At 41.3% G+C, this 18204-nt stretch overlaps 1 protein-coding gene across 7 annotated transcripts in view; it reads right to left on the bottom strand.

The window, feature by feature from the left end:
* The window catches only part of LOC127410970 (homeobox protein Meis2), an 80408-nt gene that overhangs the window by 31159 nt on the left and 31045 nt on the right, over positions 1-18204 (bottom strand). For 5 of the 7 annotated variants that reach the window (XM_051646265.1, XM_051646268.1, XM_051646269.1 and 2 more), the window contains exon 8: positions 16055-16200. In XM_051646265.1, coding sequence (XP_051502225.1) covers positions 16055-16200 — 146 coding nt within the window. The remainder of the gene's footprint in view (positions 1-16054; positions 16201-18204) is intronic. The other 2 variants (XM_051646267.1, XM_051646270.1) reach the window with 1 other exon arrangement.

Below are 18204 nucleotides of genomic sequence, written 5' to 3'. Positions count from 1 at the left end.
CCTGAGAACTGAATGGCTGAGGTTGTGCAATCCTGATTTAATTAAAGCGTGGGTGGAGGGAATGCTTCAGGAATGTGTTCAGTTAATCAAAAAACAGTTGTAAGATTGAACAAATAATGAAGGCAAAAGAGACGCATGAATCAGATTTCGACTTGTGTACACCGAAACTTTTAATATGCTAAAATCATTAACAAAGAAATATGATAATGGGCACACAGAAGTACATTTTGTGATTGCAAGGTGCTGACATGTGCTTGGCAAGAGACCTCAGTGTTTCTGCGCAGTTTGTGTGTGTGTGTGTGTGTGTGTTTACTGTACTTCACAAATGTGTCTCCAGAAGTCAGCTGAATCTAACAAAACCTCCTCTTTTGGAAAAAGGATTCATTAATCAATAAAATAATGTTTTTGTTTTTTGTTTATTTAATTCTAAAAATGCAAAAACGTTTATTTAAGCAGTAGGGTTTGGGTTAGTCTGTAGTTATTATAATATTTTCATAAAAACAACAGAAGGTCTAGGCTATGTGCTCATTTAGATACTTTAATGATTTATTAAGCATCAGCATCGGCAGATAACAATGCCCAACTAAGCCATTAACACAAGTGTTAGCTTCGCCTTGTGTCAATTTAAAAAATCTACCAAAATCATTGTAAATGGATAATAAGCAATGCACAGCAACTTTGTGCATGTCTCATATGCTTGCATTAAATTGTATATTTGTATATTGTATATGATACATCATCATACAGTAAAGCGTCCAATGAAAAAACAAGTGGAACCTGAAGAGAACTGTACCTGTACTTTAATTATTCATTTCAGCCTAATTCTCCTGCTCGCAGTGTGAATGACAGAGTAAAGTTAGCACACGCGATCAGAGAGATGATTGAACGGGTTGCAGTCGCTTCAAACTCAATCAATAGAGTGAATTACCCACAGCCGGAGCGATAGCCTGCTATACAGACTGACCACAGACTGAGAAGAGCTTCAGTCTATAAATTATCAGACAGAAAAATGAGCAGCTTATTTTACTGCAGAATCTACTGTTAATTATGCTGCAGCCTGTAAACGGCACACACACACACAAACAAACAGCAGTCCTGTGGGACGTGTTGGTGCATCATACAGTCTGCAGCAAGTGCATGTGAGTTTGTGTGTTTGCACTCTCTTGGCTAAATTACAGGGTGTGATGTGCTCTTCACTGCAACTTCATGTAATGTCCCCTATAGAGGCTGAACCCCCACTGCTCCCACACACACACTGGCCTTCCCAGCGGCGTGGCTGACCGTGCAGTTGATGGATTACTTCATCAGTTCAGCGCTCCACTACAATGAATTAAAGACTCCTGCAGTCTAATGGAAGCTGCACATTCCTGTGACCGCACTACTGCACACTTCTACCGACCAATTCACATACTAGTCATTCTAAATATTATGTGAGATAAGAATAAGTGCGTCCCAAATCAAAGTATATTAAAGATAGTATGCCAAATGTGTTGGATGATGCATTTTTTTGTTTTGTTTGTTTTTTTCAAAGTATGCATTCGTCCATCCTTTATCGCTAATATTACCAACAACTGCTTGCACTATGGAAGAGTTCGTGACCACTAGTTCTTTTAAATCTGCTGTGAAAATTAATTTTAAGATAACAAATTTAGCAAGATGCTAACACTTAAATGCTAACACAAACAATATGCAACAAAGCAGTCTGAAGACTCGATTTAAGACTTAAGAGCATGTATTGTCAAACTACACACTCTAAAACATGTCACATATCACAAGTGAAGTACTTAACGTGTAGTAGAAGCATATGCAAACATTGTAACGTTTGTGGAAGTTTTGCTGCGGTTGAGATTTGTGAAATGTAAAGATGCAGCTGAAATGATTCGAACTGTGTTAAAGCGTGATTTGCATAATGCTGTTGTCTATTCGGAACGATATAAATGATTTTCCTCTGTCGTCGCTGAAGGATTTGAGTTTCCCCATGACACAGAACTGGAATCGACTGTGATCGTTTCTGTAAGATAATGTAGACTCCCAATAAAATCAATCAAACCCAGAATGATATTTTAATATCTGCTATACAGAAATCTGCAGAAAGATTGGCACATTTTAAATATAGAGAGATTGTTAATAATGCATTTACATATATGTGTTTCTGCAAAAATATTATTCCATCCAAATGAAGGCTGCTGGATTGTATGAATTTTGAATATGAAAATATTTATAAATTCCATTTTGTTAAGCATATTTATTAATAATAGTAATATGGTGTGTTGTATATTGTTAATGTAAGGGGAAAAAAAACTACAGTTATTGTGAGAAAGACGAATTTGTTTAGAAAGTTAATTTAAGTTTTGCTGCATTAAAATGATCAAATGACCTGCGAGGCCTGACAGCAGAGCTTTGTTTGATGTGTGTTCAATAAAATAGAAGTGAAAAGTGTGAGTGTGCATTTAAGGTTAAATGGAGCTAGTGTTTTGTGTGCATTTGTTTTCTTTCAGCAATAAACTGCATCCAGACAACAGCCAGAAAACAGGCAAGAATGTGACACTACTCACTTACACGCACACACACACACACACACACACACACACACACACACACACACACACACACACACACACACACAAGAGAATACATGCTCAGTCTTGTGATATGCTCCATCACAAATACACCCCTTGATGCTCAAATTATGTGTGCATACCACCAGTCATTGTGTTTGTTTGTATGCACACATATGAATAAACATGTCTTGAGTGCAGCTCCTCTAAAGGCGGGTGCACACTTTATGATTTATAATAGTCTTTTACTATTGTTGCTTGCCAGAGTGTACGATATGAACGCATTGGTATCGCCATGGCACACTGTTAGACATTATGTCTGACTGCACAATATACATCGTAGCCGATTGTGGTCCCAATCGTCCTAATTAGTGAACGTGACTCACGTTACGGAAGTGTTGCGGAATAGAAGCGAAATTTTTTTTTCTCTCTCTAAAAGTCAGGACATCAGCATTTCCGTTGCTCTAGTACCACTCCATCACGAGCATAGGCTAACATTTACAAGAAAGATGGATTTTGTCAAATAGGCCTATAATAAGACAGCCTGATCACAAATACAGAAAATGACAGATGTTGAGAATGAACGCGAGTGAAAGAGGTACCCTACAGTAATAATGAGCTACCACAAGCAAATATTCATTGTGGAAATAAAAAGATTACAAACTTCACCGTTCACATTGGAGAAAACAAAAAAGGTGGGTTATAGTACGTCTTTCTCCTCTTTTAGATTAGTAACCTATCAGAAAATTCATTAAGGCTGATAATATATCATGCTTGCAAATCCCCTATGGATAATGCACAAACATATTATATATTTCTATAATTGTATCCAACTGTATTTACTGATTTGGATTCAAACATCCCATAAATACTTACCAGTATAAATTGTTCAATCTTTCTATTTTATTTTATTTATTTATTCATAAATAAAATTGGAGTGGTGTGAATCTTAACTAAAGAGGTTTACAGACATTTAAAGTACATTTATTAAAAGTAAAATAGTAATTAAAATAACGTTGTAAAGAAAATGCATAATAAATGTAAAGAAAAAAAATGAGAAAATGCAATCATTTATTTATTTTCGTTTTGCAGCCTAAGCTCTGTATTTATTTAATTCAGGGAATAATGCTTTCATATTGCTGATGTGTTACACTTTTCACCAAGTATTTTCTGCTTATTTATTTATTAAAACTTTTTATATAAAATGAAAAGAAGAAAAAACATGGAAAGTGCTTGAGTAGAGTGATACATTTTACTATGGTGGTGCAAACGTGGAGCAGGTTTCTTTCGGGTGCGAGAGAGGAGTGGAATATCTCATCTGGCCGTTGTAGTAGCAGTCACACTATATGGCTGCGATGCTAAATTTCAGACATTGCCTAAAATTCATCGGAGGCTGAAGATCATTGCAAAGGCTATTAATCGACCGTCTGTGAACATGTTACACTGAACGTTGTAAGACTGCTGATTTTGCCTTGCGACAAGAGAAATCCTTTAGGATTCCCGAAATTTGTCTTAGACGGCAGAATCGTGGCCAAAATCATACAGTGTGCACCCGCCTTAAGCGTCTGCACAGCTCCAGTCAAGCCTGCCACACTGGATTCATTTTTTTTCAGAGGTAAAACAGTTACAATTTATGTGTGTTCAAACGGGCACCTGGAGCCCAGCACGCCATGAGCAGCTATTGCGGAGAGCAGCAAGACTCACGCTCCTCATATGCCTCATTCTTTCTCTCGCGGAGCCCCCACAACAATCACTGGCTCAGCTCGACTCTGAGCCATTGGACCACCGCCAGCCCCCCGTTTGCTCTACACCAATAATTTATGTTCACTGAAGACGGTGCAAGGTTCTACAGTGACTCTAGCTATCAATTTGCCTGCCAAGCAAACTGTTGCCCCGCAAAAACAGGGATTAGCAAGGCCAGGCGGAGGGGGCTGCTGGAGGGGTGAGGGGGAGGCGGGCACCCCCGTGAGGTTGGCCTGGAACGCGGTTGCTGAGGGTAAACAAGCATTAGAGCTAAAAATCAATCACTCCCACTCTCAAGGCCAATAGAGGGAAGCACACAGGGGAACAAACACACACCCACTGCATGGAGACAAACACACACAGCACAACACACACAGAAATAAACAATTAGACAAAAGTTTTGCTCTTTTAACTGCTGTTGTTAGCGGTAACTGCTCCAGCAACTGACGTAAACAAACAATGGCTAAACAGAGCTAATAGCATATAGAATATAAGTATTGTGCAAAGCCAGCTTTTCAGATGGACTGTAATACAGGTAACTAGACTTTCACATTTTCTAATGACAATGTGACTGGTGTTTGCCTGTGCAAAAGTTGCTGCCATAATTCTTGGGGTGTTTTTAGCGCATTGCTATGCAGTTGGTAGGGTGTTCTGTGTGGTTGGTAGGGTGTTGCTAGGTGGTTGCTAGGGTTTTCTGGGTAGTTGCTAAGTGGTTGTTTAGAGGCCCAAGTTACATGCAGAAGTTTACTAATCAGGGTTAGAGCCTAACCCTAAGTATGATCAATAGTAATAGTGATGCCTGACTTAGCAAACACTACTAATGAGTGTGAGGGTGAAGGGTGCAAAGCTAAAAGAGTCAGCAGGGTTTGTGTAGACCTTGTGACTTGGACACAAAAAAAACCCTCTTCTCTGTGTGTGTGTGTGTGTGTGTGTGTGTGTGTGTGTGCGCGTGCGTGCATGTGGCCCACAGCCGCAGTGATGAGGCTAGTTAATCATCAGATCAGGTTCATGGCTTCTCTTACCACCGCGGCCAGCCGGCCCTTTCAAGGGGAGGAAACTGATCTCCCTGTCCTTGCGTAGGGAGAAGGGAACACAAGATAGACTGAATCTCCTGTCATCCTCTAAAACCTCTAGCTTTACACTGTACATCTGACAAAATTAAAGTCTCAGCACAACAGCCCTAGAAACTTTCTCTCCACTGGGTCACACAGACTCTTCTGGGGCAGCAGTTTAACCTAGTTTTTACAGCAGATTCACTCATTGACTAGTTACTTGTGCTACCTTAATTTTGACTGCATGCACGAGAACTGTTCCTGTAATGGTCTTTACAGTGGCTTTCACTCTCAGATTCATTTGAATGTTAACCAGCCAGAAAATGAGATGATCGTTTTGTGCTCTGCAGCGGTCAGGCTGAAATCAAATGTGTCCAAAAGGAAGGGAGGGAGATGGCACTTAGACACCGTATAAGCACTTGTCATTTGACACTATTGGCTGTCATAAAGCCATGTGACCACTCATGCTCAAAGGCAAATTGGGCAAATCTAGTAGATAAACATGAGCATTGATTTAATGGCCTGAGCTCACATTGTAACAGCCTGTGAAATGAGGCAAACAACACAGACCTGCAGCAGCCTCAGAGTCACAACTGGAAAAAGATATCTGGGCCAACAATGCACTATTCATCTGACATACTGGGGCTACAGAGAGGGAATTCTCTCTTCTTTTGAGTCAAGCCCTCCCCGCTGCCTTATCCGCCTTCTATAATGACTTGATCGGTCTAGATGGCACCCGTGAGCAATGGAGCCGAGACCTGATGGGTCACGTTCATTAGGCCACTGAGCTTGTACCTTTGGCTTACTGCTGCCTTCCCCCCACCATCCCACAGGGCTAGACTGATTTACGCTATTCTTTAATATATTTTGCCTGCGTGAGAGAGAGTAAAGGATGTTTATTGCTTGTGGGGTACATGGAATGGAGAACAGATATGTTCTCCAAAAGGCCACTGGGAAGCCATAGAACAACAGGGTCATCCTTCTTGCGGGCAGCAAAGTATTTCACCAACTCCTCAATATTCCAGTCGAAACCTTTTGTGAGCAGGTCTTGGCAGCATGCAGAATTGTAATATTGCTTTTGAGGCTAAAGGACAAGGTAGAAATGCAGGCTAATTTCTATAATATATGCAGCATATTAATTTAGCTAAGCAAGCTCCTAAAAGTGGCACACTTCTTTGTTCCTAATGAAAAGGGTTCTCAACATAAACAACAGTTGTTATTATGTGTCTTGGTTTGGAAAGAGCAATTAATGGCACATTAGCATGTTTACCAGCAGTAGCAAAAGACCAAACCAGGGCTCTTTAAACCATAATGTCATGTTTCATCTGTTACACTAATCTGAGTTGTCAAATCAGGTTTAAAGTTAAAACTCACAGCAGAGGAAACCTCAATGTTTAGCCATTAGCTGGGAATGTAGAGCAACCAAGCAGCCGGAAAACAGCTGCAGGGGCAATTTCCTGTAGGTTAATGATGCTAAAAATGTAGAAGTCAAGCATGGCTCCTATTTAGCTGGCTCTCCGAGAGGACTAAACAACGTCTTAGCAGAAAGGCCGCCGTGGAAGGTTTCAGTAAACTCAACCTTGCTTATCCTTGTGAAAGTACAGATGCCCAAATCAGGACAGAATAAGCACCTTTAGCCAAATATCTCTCGCCATCAAGATCGCAGAAATGCTCCGAGACAACAGACAGAGCCAAAGCGAACCTCAATCCGTCAGCAGCTCATACCTGTAGTGCATGCTACTTTCAGGAATGTCATTTAAGACCTTTTAGAAAAGCTCTTCTTTGCACAGGACCATGTTATCTTTGAAAGAGAATCAAGACCTCTCCTCATTTCTAAGCACACAGGAGGTGGATTTCTGGGAGCCCTGGGGACTCTGTGCTCTTGATGTTCAAGACTAAGAGATGTATGAAGAGCTTTAATGGCTCTAAGAGCAGCAGAGCCAAAGAGCAGAGTGAAGGGCCTCTTTTAGGTGCATTCCTGCCGACTGCTCTCTCCCTATAGTGCTGCTCTGCTCAATCCTGCCCTAAAGCCTGACGACCTTTGACCTGGCCGACCAGCTTGGCTGTAGGACTCTCGTTTGTTACTGGCTTTATCCACTGACAAAGCAAGCAGGAAACTGGCAGCTACCCAACAGTCCCATGAGAGGATGACCAACAGCTTGCTCAGCTTACCGTTTATTAGTGGATAGAGGTCAGCTGACAGCACAAATAAGAAATGTAGCTTGCTTTTTTCTTTAACGAAACTGTGCAGAAACAAAGGCTGATCTTCAAACTACCAGTATAGAAATATTAACTGAGTTGTGCAGTAAATGTCCGATTCATGATCTGGATTAGAGTTCCCCAATCACTGTGCCCTTGAGCGTGGAACTTGACCTCATGGGCTGTCCCTGTAGTAAAAGTACTTTAAGTCCCTATGGATAAGAAAGCGTCTAATAAAATGGCAAATAAAAAATAACAGCTCTAGCTCTTTTCTTTCTCTCCCTGCACTTGCACACTGAGCATCAAAGGGAGCTCTAGTAATCCAAACACAGCCGTTACTCTGCAAGTTTACGCACTGCCTTAGAAGGAGAGATAAAAGGGGATTTGGGAATCCACTTACAGCTTTTTGGACTGATCCAAACCAAGAACTGTGAGCTGCAGCACAGCAGAGTGCAGCTGATGCCCTGGACTCCAGCAGGACGGAAGAGTAAGACGAGGTCATTAACCTCTGCGACTAAAATGCACTCAGATGGCTCCCTGGTCTGCTGGCTGATGACAAGCGTCTGTGTTCTTTTCAACAACTTGTTGAGCTGTCTTCACCCCCACCTCTGAAACCAACACCACCCATCCCCATCTCAGGAATGTAACCCAAGCCCCTCTCCTCTCCAATCACTTTGAGAGCAGCCCACTAAAGGTGTAAGACAGCTGTTGCTGTACTCTTTCCTTTTGTGCATTTATGTATTTTCTCCACAACTGCCTCTTGCATTTCCTCTGTTTCACTCTCTTGCTGTGCTGCTGTACAATAATTCATGATGCATTGGACCTGAGTGCAGTACAGTCGACTTGACTGACGGGAATCGAGCGGCGTGTCTCTATAATGGTAAAAGTGCTTTGGTAATGGCTATGTCATTGATGGTAGGGCTCTGTAGAGGGAGATCTGGTGCAGAAGTCATTATCACATACTAAAAACAAATGAAGCCAAGGGCATTCAAAACAAAGCTCTGCAGGGCAGGAAAAACTGTTTCCCATCAGGTTTTCGATGTGGTTCCTCACCTTTCACTCCAGAGTTGGGACTTTTGGGAAGGTCTGGGCTACAAGACTGTCTGCTGATTCACGTAATGCCCCAGGAAGTCATTAGGAAGTCATTTTCTTGAAAGAACCCCCCCCCCCCCCAGGACAACCAAGGACAACCATTGAGAGCCATTTGTCCAGAGACCTGCAGTAGACATGTTGAACTGGCTTTGTAGATCACTCTCTCCTTTAAATCACTCTATCTCCTTTAATACACACAAGCATGTCAAAAATCTTTTTTTCATTTTTGATACATCATTACTGTCTGACAAACAAATTAGTGCTGAGACAAAGGGAAGTTTCTTCCATCTAAGGTCTATTGCTAAATTGAAAAAAAAAAAAAAATAATTACAGTAAAGATCTTGAAACTTTGATTCATGCACTGAGGTTTGCCTCAGTCATCTCGTTTGCAGATGGTCCAAAATGCTGCAGCTAGATTTTTAACAGGGACAAAAACATGGGATCACATTACCCCTTTGCTTCATTGGCTTCCTGTCAGGTTTAGGGTTAGGGTTAAATTAAAAATTAAATTAAAATTAAAAAATTAAAATTCTGATCTATGTGTACAGGGCCCTGTCTGGTCATGCTCCACAATATATTAGTGACCTTTTGCACCCATACTCGCCTGCTAGAACACTAAGGTCTTGTAATCAACTTCTATCGGTTCCCTGCTGTCGTTGTAAGTCGAAAGGAGTTTGAGCTTTTTCTGTTGTTGCTCCCAAAATCTGGAACATCTCCCTTCTCACGTGAGGTCTGCCCCATCTCTATCAAGTTTTAAATCTTCCTTTAAAACTCATCTGTGCTCGTTATCTTTTGATACCATTTAAGTGATGGTTTTTATATGGTGCTTACTGATGTTTCCTTTTATGTTATTTTACTTTGTTTGATTGTTTTTATATATTTGTGTATACTATTGCACCTTGAAGTGAAACTGTATGGCACTTTGGTTCAACTGTTGTTGTTTTTAAATGTGCCTTAGAAATAAAGATGACTTGACACTCTACATTTGGAGGCTTTCAATGCTCTTGCACATCTCCAAGACTGTCAGTGGTTTCCAAATCCATTGTAGCATTTACAGCCCGATTGTAAAGTTGGGAATGCTACAGAGCAAAATTGCTAACATGTGCGAATCCCCCTCCACGTGTCAGAGGCTCATCTTTTCTTAAGCACATTTTTGTAGTCGCCGCAGCTTGTTTCAAAAGCATTCTCCACATTTGTTTACTTAATTCTGCTCAAACTGTGCCTTAAAGAGATTCCTTGCTGTTAGAGTCCAGATAATGTAAAATGATGCATGAAGTCTTGCCTTCCTTTCCTCCATAGGCTTCATTACTTTTTAATATCGGTGCAGCAAGAGGGGAAAATGGCATGGAGATAATCAATGGTACTGAGGCAGTAGCCCATTAATCTCCCCATGGATTCCCTTCTAATATGAACACATGCTAGGGCAAACACAGGCTCTGGTGTGGCGCACGTGTCTGCCTGGATGGGCCACTTAATGAAACAGCCAGCCTTTGCTTCCTTCTGAGGAGATTTTGCCGAATGAAAAATTAACTGTCTGCTGTTTGCCACAGCAAAGGGTACCAATGTTTCGTTCAATTCAGGTGGGACTTGTATATGTGAATGAGGCACACAATAAGCACGGCAGGCAGGAAATGGTGTGAGCACTAGAGCAGCTCCCTATGGAGATCTTATCAAAGATCCCTAATGCAAACACGAGGGCAGCTGACCAGGGGGAGGCACTCAAAAGCTGAACAGAAAGAAAGGTGACCTGCAGCACTGAAACAGGACAGACGAACAAGATAAACACACCACAAAGAGAGAAAGGGAGGACTCATATGTAGAGGTGTAGATGTAGAAGAGGATGTATACAATGGCCACCGGTTGGCTGGTTCTGAAACCAGAGCTAACTGCTGGGTCTGTGAACCCTTCTCTCGATGTGCAAACAACCACCTGTAGACAGGATTAGCCACTGTGACCCATCCCCAAAGGTAACCAAGATACACCTGTGGGGACGGGCTCGCTCCTGCAGTCAGATCATGTGCAAGTGTCGTCATGGAGGAAGAAACAGAGCACTGTAATCTGGAGGAGAGGGTGGGCGGTCTGGCAGCGTAAACAGAAGGACAAACAGCAGATGATTGTACGACATAAGCCAGGGTAAAGTTTGATATGTTTTTCGTGTCGCAAGGGTAGCTAGTGGGTGAAGTCAGACAAAAAGCCGTAGCTAAGAGGATTGTGTGGCAGGGATAGTGCACGCCGGAGCCCTGAGGTGCCAGAGATTTGTGCCTGTATGGAAATATTTGAATCCCCCCCCCCCCCCCATCACCACCACCACCGTAGTGCAATCCACTGCTGTGTACACGCTATACTTCATTTGCTAGTGATTATGCGGGTTGCTTGCCCTCTAAGCTCCTTTGAACTTGTAATTGCCGCCGGTTTTAAATAATGAACATTACGGGAGATTCAGAAGAGTGTGTGTAATTACAGGTTTTCCCTCCTTTTCTTCTGCTCCTCGATTGAAGAGGAGGAGGAGAAAGGAGGAGGTTCTGCTTGCTCAAATCGCTGGTGTCTCGCCAAGTCTCTTGTATCTAAATCACTGTAGATTTGTGCGGGGTTTGTGAGCCCAACAGCCCCAGGGACACGACGACTGAGATCTGATCAATATTCACACACATTCACATCTGCAGCCAAAACATGCTCTAGTTAGATTAGGATATCTGTCTTTTCTCTCCCTTTTATTGGATTTTCTTCTATTTCTGTCCTTTTTCTTTGGCATCTTTGTGGGTATTTTTGACACTGCTCACAGGGTGCAGTCATCATGAAAAACTCACTCATAAAACTGAGCTGAACAGCGATTTTCAGATATGGTCTTTACTGGCACTGCAGTGTGGCGGTACTGGCGACAAGATGCATCGGTTTGCCAGCATCTTGGGAGGCGAACGGAAACCAGAGCAAATTGGTACGTTTTGTTTGCTGCCTTTGATGCACAATTAAAGATATGAGATGATATTGTGCAGTCCCTGCGTTCGGTCGTCATTATTGAATGGCAGAGAGGAGGTGCAGACAGAGCTCTGAGGGAGGCCCATGAGGAGAAGTGTTGGAAAAACAAAACAGAATAAAAAAAGCAGCAGAGTACAAGCAGGAGGGTCATAGAGTAGACCTGCAGCACTGGGATTCAGATGAGTGTCATTCCAACCTCAACAGAGAAACACAGTCTGCTTTTGATTTCTGCTTCACACACGCATACGCTCGGCCGTCCATTACTGGTTTCCCGCTTCTATGTCTGAGTTCTTTGTTCCACCTCCCACTCCCCTCTTCTAGGCCAGAAACATACTCTACGCTTGTACTGAATGTAAACACTTCTAGCTAGGCAAACTCGATTTCATGTGAAATATATCAGAGTGCAATTCATAACTCAATGCCAGTATGCCTTGTACTGTCAGCACTGCTTCAAGGGTCAATATAGCGTACATTAGCATGAACTGTCTTCAGTTTTCTCTTTCAGGTCAACTCTGTCATGGGGCATGAACAGTTTGAAGAGTTATTTAAAGTTAGTTAAACTTTTAACATACAGTATAATAAATATGCTGCCTTTCATGTACTATGGTCCAGTCTGCTGTGGGTTTTGGCCGGTCTCTTTTGAGGTTAGAGGCTGTTTGCAGCTGAAGTGTGAGCGGTTGGAGCGGTCCAGTGAGTTTCTAAGTCGAACTGCACGTTCTCATCTCTGTTTGTGTTTCACTTCAGGTCAGACACATTCCCCTTCACGAACACACGTAACAGCATGTCTCAGCCTGCTCAAGCTGCCTTTATTAATACCGATTCAATCTGGGTATGTAAGAACATTCCAAGAGTCGACAAGGTCATTCCTGAATTGACAAAGTTTTCACTAACTGTCTCTCTTTCTGCCTCTCTCTCTCTCTCTCTCTCTCTCTTGCTCTTTAAATGACTTTCTGGTTCATTGCAGCTCAGTCTCACACTTTTCTCAACAGTGTGCTTTCACAGACTTATAAACATCCCAGAAGTCAAGAATGTCTCTTTATTTTAACACTCCATTGCAAGTGTGATATTGCCTTTATACAACAGTTATACAAACAACAAGGTTATATTTCACACACAATATGGCCAGATATATACAGTATATATATTTCTTTGCTCAACCAATGAAAATACTTCCATAAGAAGCCAAAGCAGGATCAACTGTTGGAATTCTACATAGCAAATACAGACTAGTGTGAATAATGCTTTTGTATAAAGCTAAAAATCGTACAGCCACTGTACCCACTCTGCTGAGGGCAGAGTATTTACCAGATACACTTTTTACCAGGATTCGTCAATCACTGCAAATACACAAACTGCTGTGAAGTGCTTTCAAACAGGAGATGTGATGTGGCTTCTCATATAATTACATGAGCCACAATCACTCAATACATAAATCTGAACTTTCAGTATTCTCTCCTGCAATGTGCAGGGTCACTGAACACACAGTTTTTGAACCCACAGTCCTACACCTGTCCAATAATGGCATCATACAACAGCACAATTAATATGCACACAAGTAGTGTTGTTGTTGCAAACCATAATCACTCATAAATACAAGCATGTTCACTATTTACACACACACTGATGCACACTGTTGTCTAGGTTGCACTGGTGACTGCAGGCAAACAAGCCGGTGATAGATTAGTGTTGCCTCGCTGCACCCCCCCATACGCCCATGCAGGACAAAACAACCTCACTGGGCCTTAAATGAAACCGCTGCTTAAAGAATGTCCTGCATTACAGAGCGCAGCGAGGGAGGAAACTCGCCTGAGAAAACAAGCATTTTATATGCAGCAGGGTGGGATTTCATGTGGCTGAACTGTGTATGTGTGTGACTGGACGCATGTTTGTTTGTTCATCTGTCATTTGAAAGTGTTGTCAGATGTGTTTCAGTGTTCTGCAGTTGAAATGCAACAGTGATGTGAATCACACACATACATACATCTGCAAACAGAACAGATCAGACAAATATTTTGTCTTACATGAGTTGGACAGATCCGTTTCATTCACTGTTTGATACAAACGTCCTCTGTGAGAGGTGAATGACCCGCAGTCTGATCACTGGATGATGCTGTTGTCATGGAGACACTTCCTGCTTTGAGTCTGTTTTATTAGGGTTCTTCATCAGCTCTTTATGTTCAGAGTAATATATGAGTCATCAGTTCACATTAATCTATTCTATTTCATAATGTAATAACTTTCTCAACATCTTAAGCAACTTTATGTAACCAATACCATGTGGGCAGGGAAAAATAACATTAGCCAATAATATCACACCCCACTTGCCACAATTCAATCAAATCCTTATGGATAAAAAGCCTGCTCCTATGTTGTTTCCCACTCACTATTATGTTCCACTTGAAAACACAGTATAGAAGTTAAATGAGAAGCATCACAACCTGAACGCACCAGGGAGATTGACCTCACATTAAACACTCGAGCTGCTTGATGTTCAAGAGAGAGTCGTCAGAGGGTCTCTCACCTCAACAGTTCCGCATATCCACTCAGTCCTGAACGCTCAGGTGTTCTATTTATTTTCACTGCAGTTTGATGGTTTACCATAGTGAAAGGACTGGAGTGCTATCTTTGTATCTAAGAGCTTCCAGTTTCTATTACATGTTGACCCTCGTCTTAGCAGGAGACGTGCTGAGGGCGCAAACGCTCTAATTGATACAATTCAACGTTTGTCTCCTTTAAACTGCTGGGTGACCCTGTAACAACCTCAACACAAACTAGCCCATTAACCTGTTTCTCTCTCAACTAGTCTTTCTGAGTGTTCTCCTGTCTGTATTTCTTCAAATATGAAGTGTCTTAGACTAGTGGATGCCAACATCATCTTTCTCACTGTAAATCAAGTCTCAGTAAAGTCTCAGCCATGCTAGGGTCGACTCAGAGAGATAAAGTGAGAGATTTCAGCCCTCAATGGTAACTGTTAGCTGTGGTGTTGTTTTGTGAGTTTGAGGGGTGATGGGGGGGGGGGGGGGGGGTGGTATGTCCTTTTGAGCCTTTCAGAATGGGTGACAATGGCTCAATGTTGAGAACATATGTAAAGGGACCCCCGCCATCCACAGAAGAGCAGCTCGGCTTTGGCCCTGCCGTTGAGAAAGTACAACCACGCTGCTTTTCTTTTTCCCTCGCCAATGAATGGCTGAATGGAGCTGCTGCTATGGGCCATTCAGGGCCAAAGTCCCCATGAATTCACCCGCGCAAAAATGCATTCTGAACTGAAAATACATTTGCTTAACAAATTAAAATAAAAGGTTGGTTTGTGTTAGTGTGTGGCAAGGGTCTGCGGTGTAAAGGATTGCACGTGGGGCTGCCGTTAGTAGTTCAAGATAATTCAATTAAGCCTGTTTTTGCTCGAAAAAGGACGAAAACAAAGTAAGGAGCGTAAAAAGGGATGGATTATTACCCGCATGCACAAAAGACCCTGGAATGAGAAAAAATCTAAAATGCTGCAAATGAAGATGGAGAATAATGTATTTCTACAAATTCAAAAAATTTTGATGCTGTTTTTTTAAACTTCTTAAGCAAATAGGTGTGTGTCTCACAGTAAATTCGGTGAATGGTTGTCTCCCGAGCTGGTACTAAAGATGGCTAATGATCTTGGCAAAAAGTGAGAAATTTCAGCTTGATATGGAGCAGAGTAAATTAAGTGTGAGAGTTTGAGGGTAAAAGCAGCATTGTAGGTGGTGGAGTTGACGCCTCCCTCACACTGAAGGGGACAAAAATGAAAAGACTGAAAAAATAAAGGAAAGAAAAGTGCCGCGTCTTTGCCCGTCTGTCTTAAAAGAAAAACACGTCAGATTTGCGAGTAAAGTTCATCGCAGCAGCTCCAGCATTCTTCAGTAGATACAGTGATTGAATATACTGCAGCATTTGATAATGGATATACAGCACTTTCAACTGGTCGTATTAGAGAGCATGGTTATTTTGGTGTGGTAATTGGGTCCAGAGGCTAGACTTGCACCCATCAGTGTGTCTGACCCATTTGAGGGTGTGGATCGGAGGTTGCATGGCCCATCCCTCACATACACACAGCTTCCTGTGGAGCGCAAGCTGTGTTCATGCGTTCAGGGACAGCAGAAACCTGAGCCGGCCTGATCGATAGATCCGGAGCACGGATAATGTCGTGACATCAGAGGCTGACGGAACACGACCTGCACGCCACCCCTCTTAACCCAACACACACATATACTGTACACACACAGAACTCGCAGCTTTTGTGCCACTGATAGTATGTAAAATGCTCAGAACTGTTCATGTGTTCCTGTTTGATTCAAACTAACAAAATGAGATGAGAGCTTCAGTTCTTTATGCTGATGCTCAGATGTCCACACAGCTCAGTGCTACAGAAAAAGGCTTTAGAGTTCATAGAGAGACATGGAGACTTACTGTAAGATGCTGGAAGAGCCACGCCCGCATGATGTTAGTAGCGACCTTTGGGAAGATTCCACGTTTTTTCTGTCGTTTTTTGTCCTTGTCCGGGTCGTCGTCGTCGCCTGTGCCGGGTGAAGCCACGCTGTTGTCTAAACCATCTCCTAGATGAAAGGAGAGCTTTTTAGAAATGTGACACACAAACTAACATTGCACAAACCCAAAAAGCAAACAATAACCCGAAAAGACCAGGACAATGGTTCTCTATCAACAAAAATAATAGAAAGAAAAAAAAAATGACATAACAGCAGAGACTGAGGACCAAATGTCGACCGATATATTGGTTTTGCAGATTAATCGTTGCTAATAGTTACTTTTGGAACTCTCAGATATCACCAGAAAGTAATGCTGACAGTTTGCCGATATGTTTTTTTTTTTCCTATGATCTACTTTTGATGAATTACTGCTCATATTTGTTATATGACAATGTTTATTTTATATGTTTATACTGTAATACATTGCAAATGTTAGTACGAGTGCATGTCTTGTTTGCCATATTTGCTTGACAGCAGAAACACAGACATTTCAAAATAAGAGTCCCTGGTGTATTTCAGTCTTATTTATGGTTAAAAGTCCTGCGTTATGCACCAAATATTAATTATTTCCAGGTTATTTTTCGTATTTTGGTTGCATAATAAACTGCATCATTCCATTTGGACTCTTGTAGCCTCTGTGTCTGTGACCGGCACAGTAAGGAAAGACTAAGAAGATTTTCTTAGAAAGAAAACATATTCAGTGAATAGATTTGAAAAACTAGCAGTGCTGGTTAGTAATCGGGATTACATAATCAGTTTACAAAAATCAAGTACTAGTAATAAGATTACATTACATTTTTAAGTACTCGTAATCCGAATAGAGTTACTTTTTATGGATTAATCAGGCAACAGCAGTAAATTGTTCATAATTTATTGATCCCCTAATTCTTTAATAATATATATATATATATATATATTTATATTTTCAATGATTTTTTAATTAAGTGTTTCATTCTAAATCAGTCTAACACTGATATCAGTTTGGTAAGTCTTCACGTCTTCTGTTAGTTGGTAATAACGAATGGAATATATAAATATATTTCTTCCTCTTTGTATTTTTATGTCAAAATGGTACAAGACTGTTCTACTCGAAGGCATGTGACATCAAATGAACAAGAATGAAGTAATAAGTATTTCAAAAGCAATTTGATTACATTACCTAATATTATAATCCAAGAGATAATATTACCAAATACAATATTAGTCTTGTAATTTATAATTAGTACCAGATTACATTTCAGAAGTAATCTACACAGCACTGGTTTGCTGTTTCTTCCACTTTAGTAATCAGTGTCGGCAAAATCCATTATGGTTTCATGCATACCGTGTGACTGCAGCCCCTCCCTTTAATGTCCCTTTATTAGCATATAATAAGCATGTCTGATGCTCCTACATCAGTGTCCATCAGCGTCTGGTCTGGAAACACGTGCATATATGAGGTCAGGTGTGTCTCGTCTCTTCATAACCGACTTCCACATACATTCTTTTTTTTCTTTTTTTTTTTTGCTTTCTTGCTTTTTTCCTCCCGACATTAATTGTGCATTAGCAAAAATTATTTGCTTTTAAAAGTCAGTTATATTTTCTTGGCCTTGGGCGAAAATGCCTTGAAAGCCTTCCTTCAGGGCATCTGAATTATGTATCTAAAAAACTCCTGCACTTGCGCCGCCATATTCTACAAATTCACACTCACACATCTGTCTCTTTTTGGGGAGAGATCAATCACACGCCTCTAGATGAGCAGTAATCGCGCATTAATATTTCAACTAATCACTTTAAAAAGGAGGAAAGAGAAGAGATCCGATGGGTGCCATAATCAAATACAAAATACATGAAGAACACAAGGACAGTTGAGAGCAGCTCTCGCCCGCTCACTGTCTCTCGCTTCTGTTTTAATCTAGTGTTGCTCTCTCTCTCTCTCTCTCTCTCACACACACACACACACACATCATTAAAACAGAAGAATATTTTATTGCTGAGAGGTTGCTCTTATTGAACTCAGGAGACTTAATGGAGTTCTCAGTTATGTCTTGTTGAAATATCAACTTTTCTCAAACATTTCTCCTAAAATTCCTT

Source organism: Myxocyprinus asiaticus, chromosome 20, assembly GCF_019703515.2.
Source record: "Myxocyprinus asiaticus isolate MX2 ecotype Aquarium Trade chromosome 20, UBuf_Myxa_2, whole genome shotgun sequence".
NCBI classification, from domain to species: domain Eukaryota; kingdom Metazoa; phylum Chordata; class Actinopteri; order Cypriniformes; family Catostomidae; genus Myxocyprinus; species Myxocyprinus asiaticus.
The sequence above is the reverse complement of the archived record's forward strand: the minus strand, read 5'-3'. Positions and strand labels throughout refer to the sequence as shown.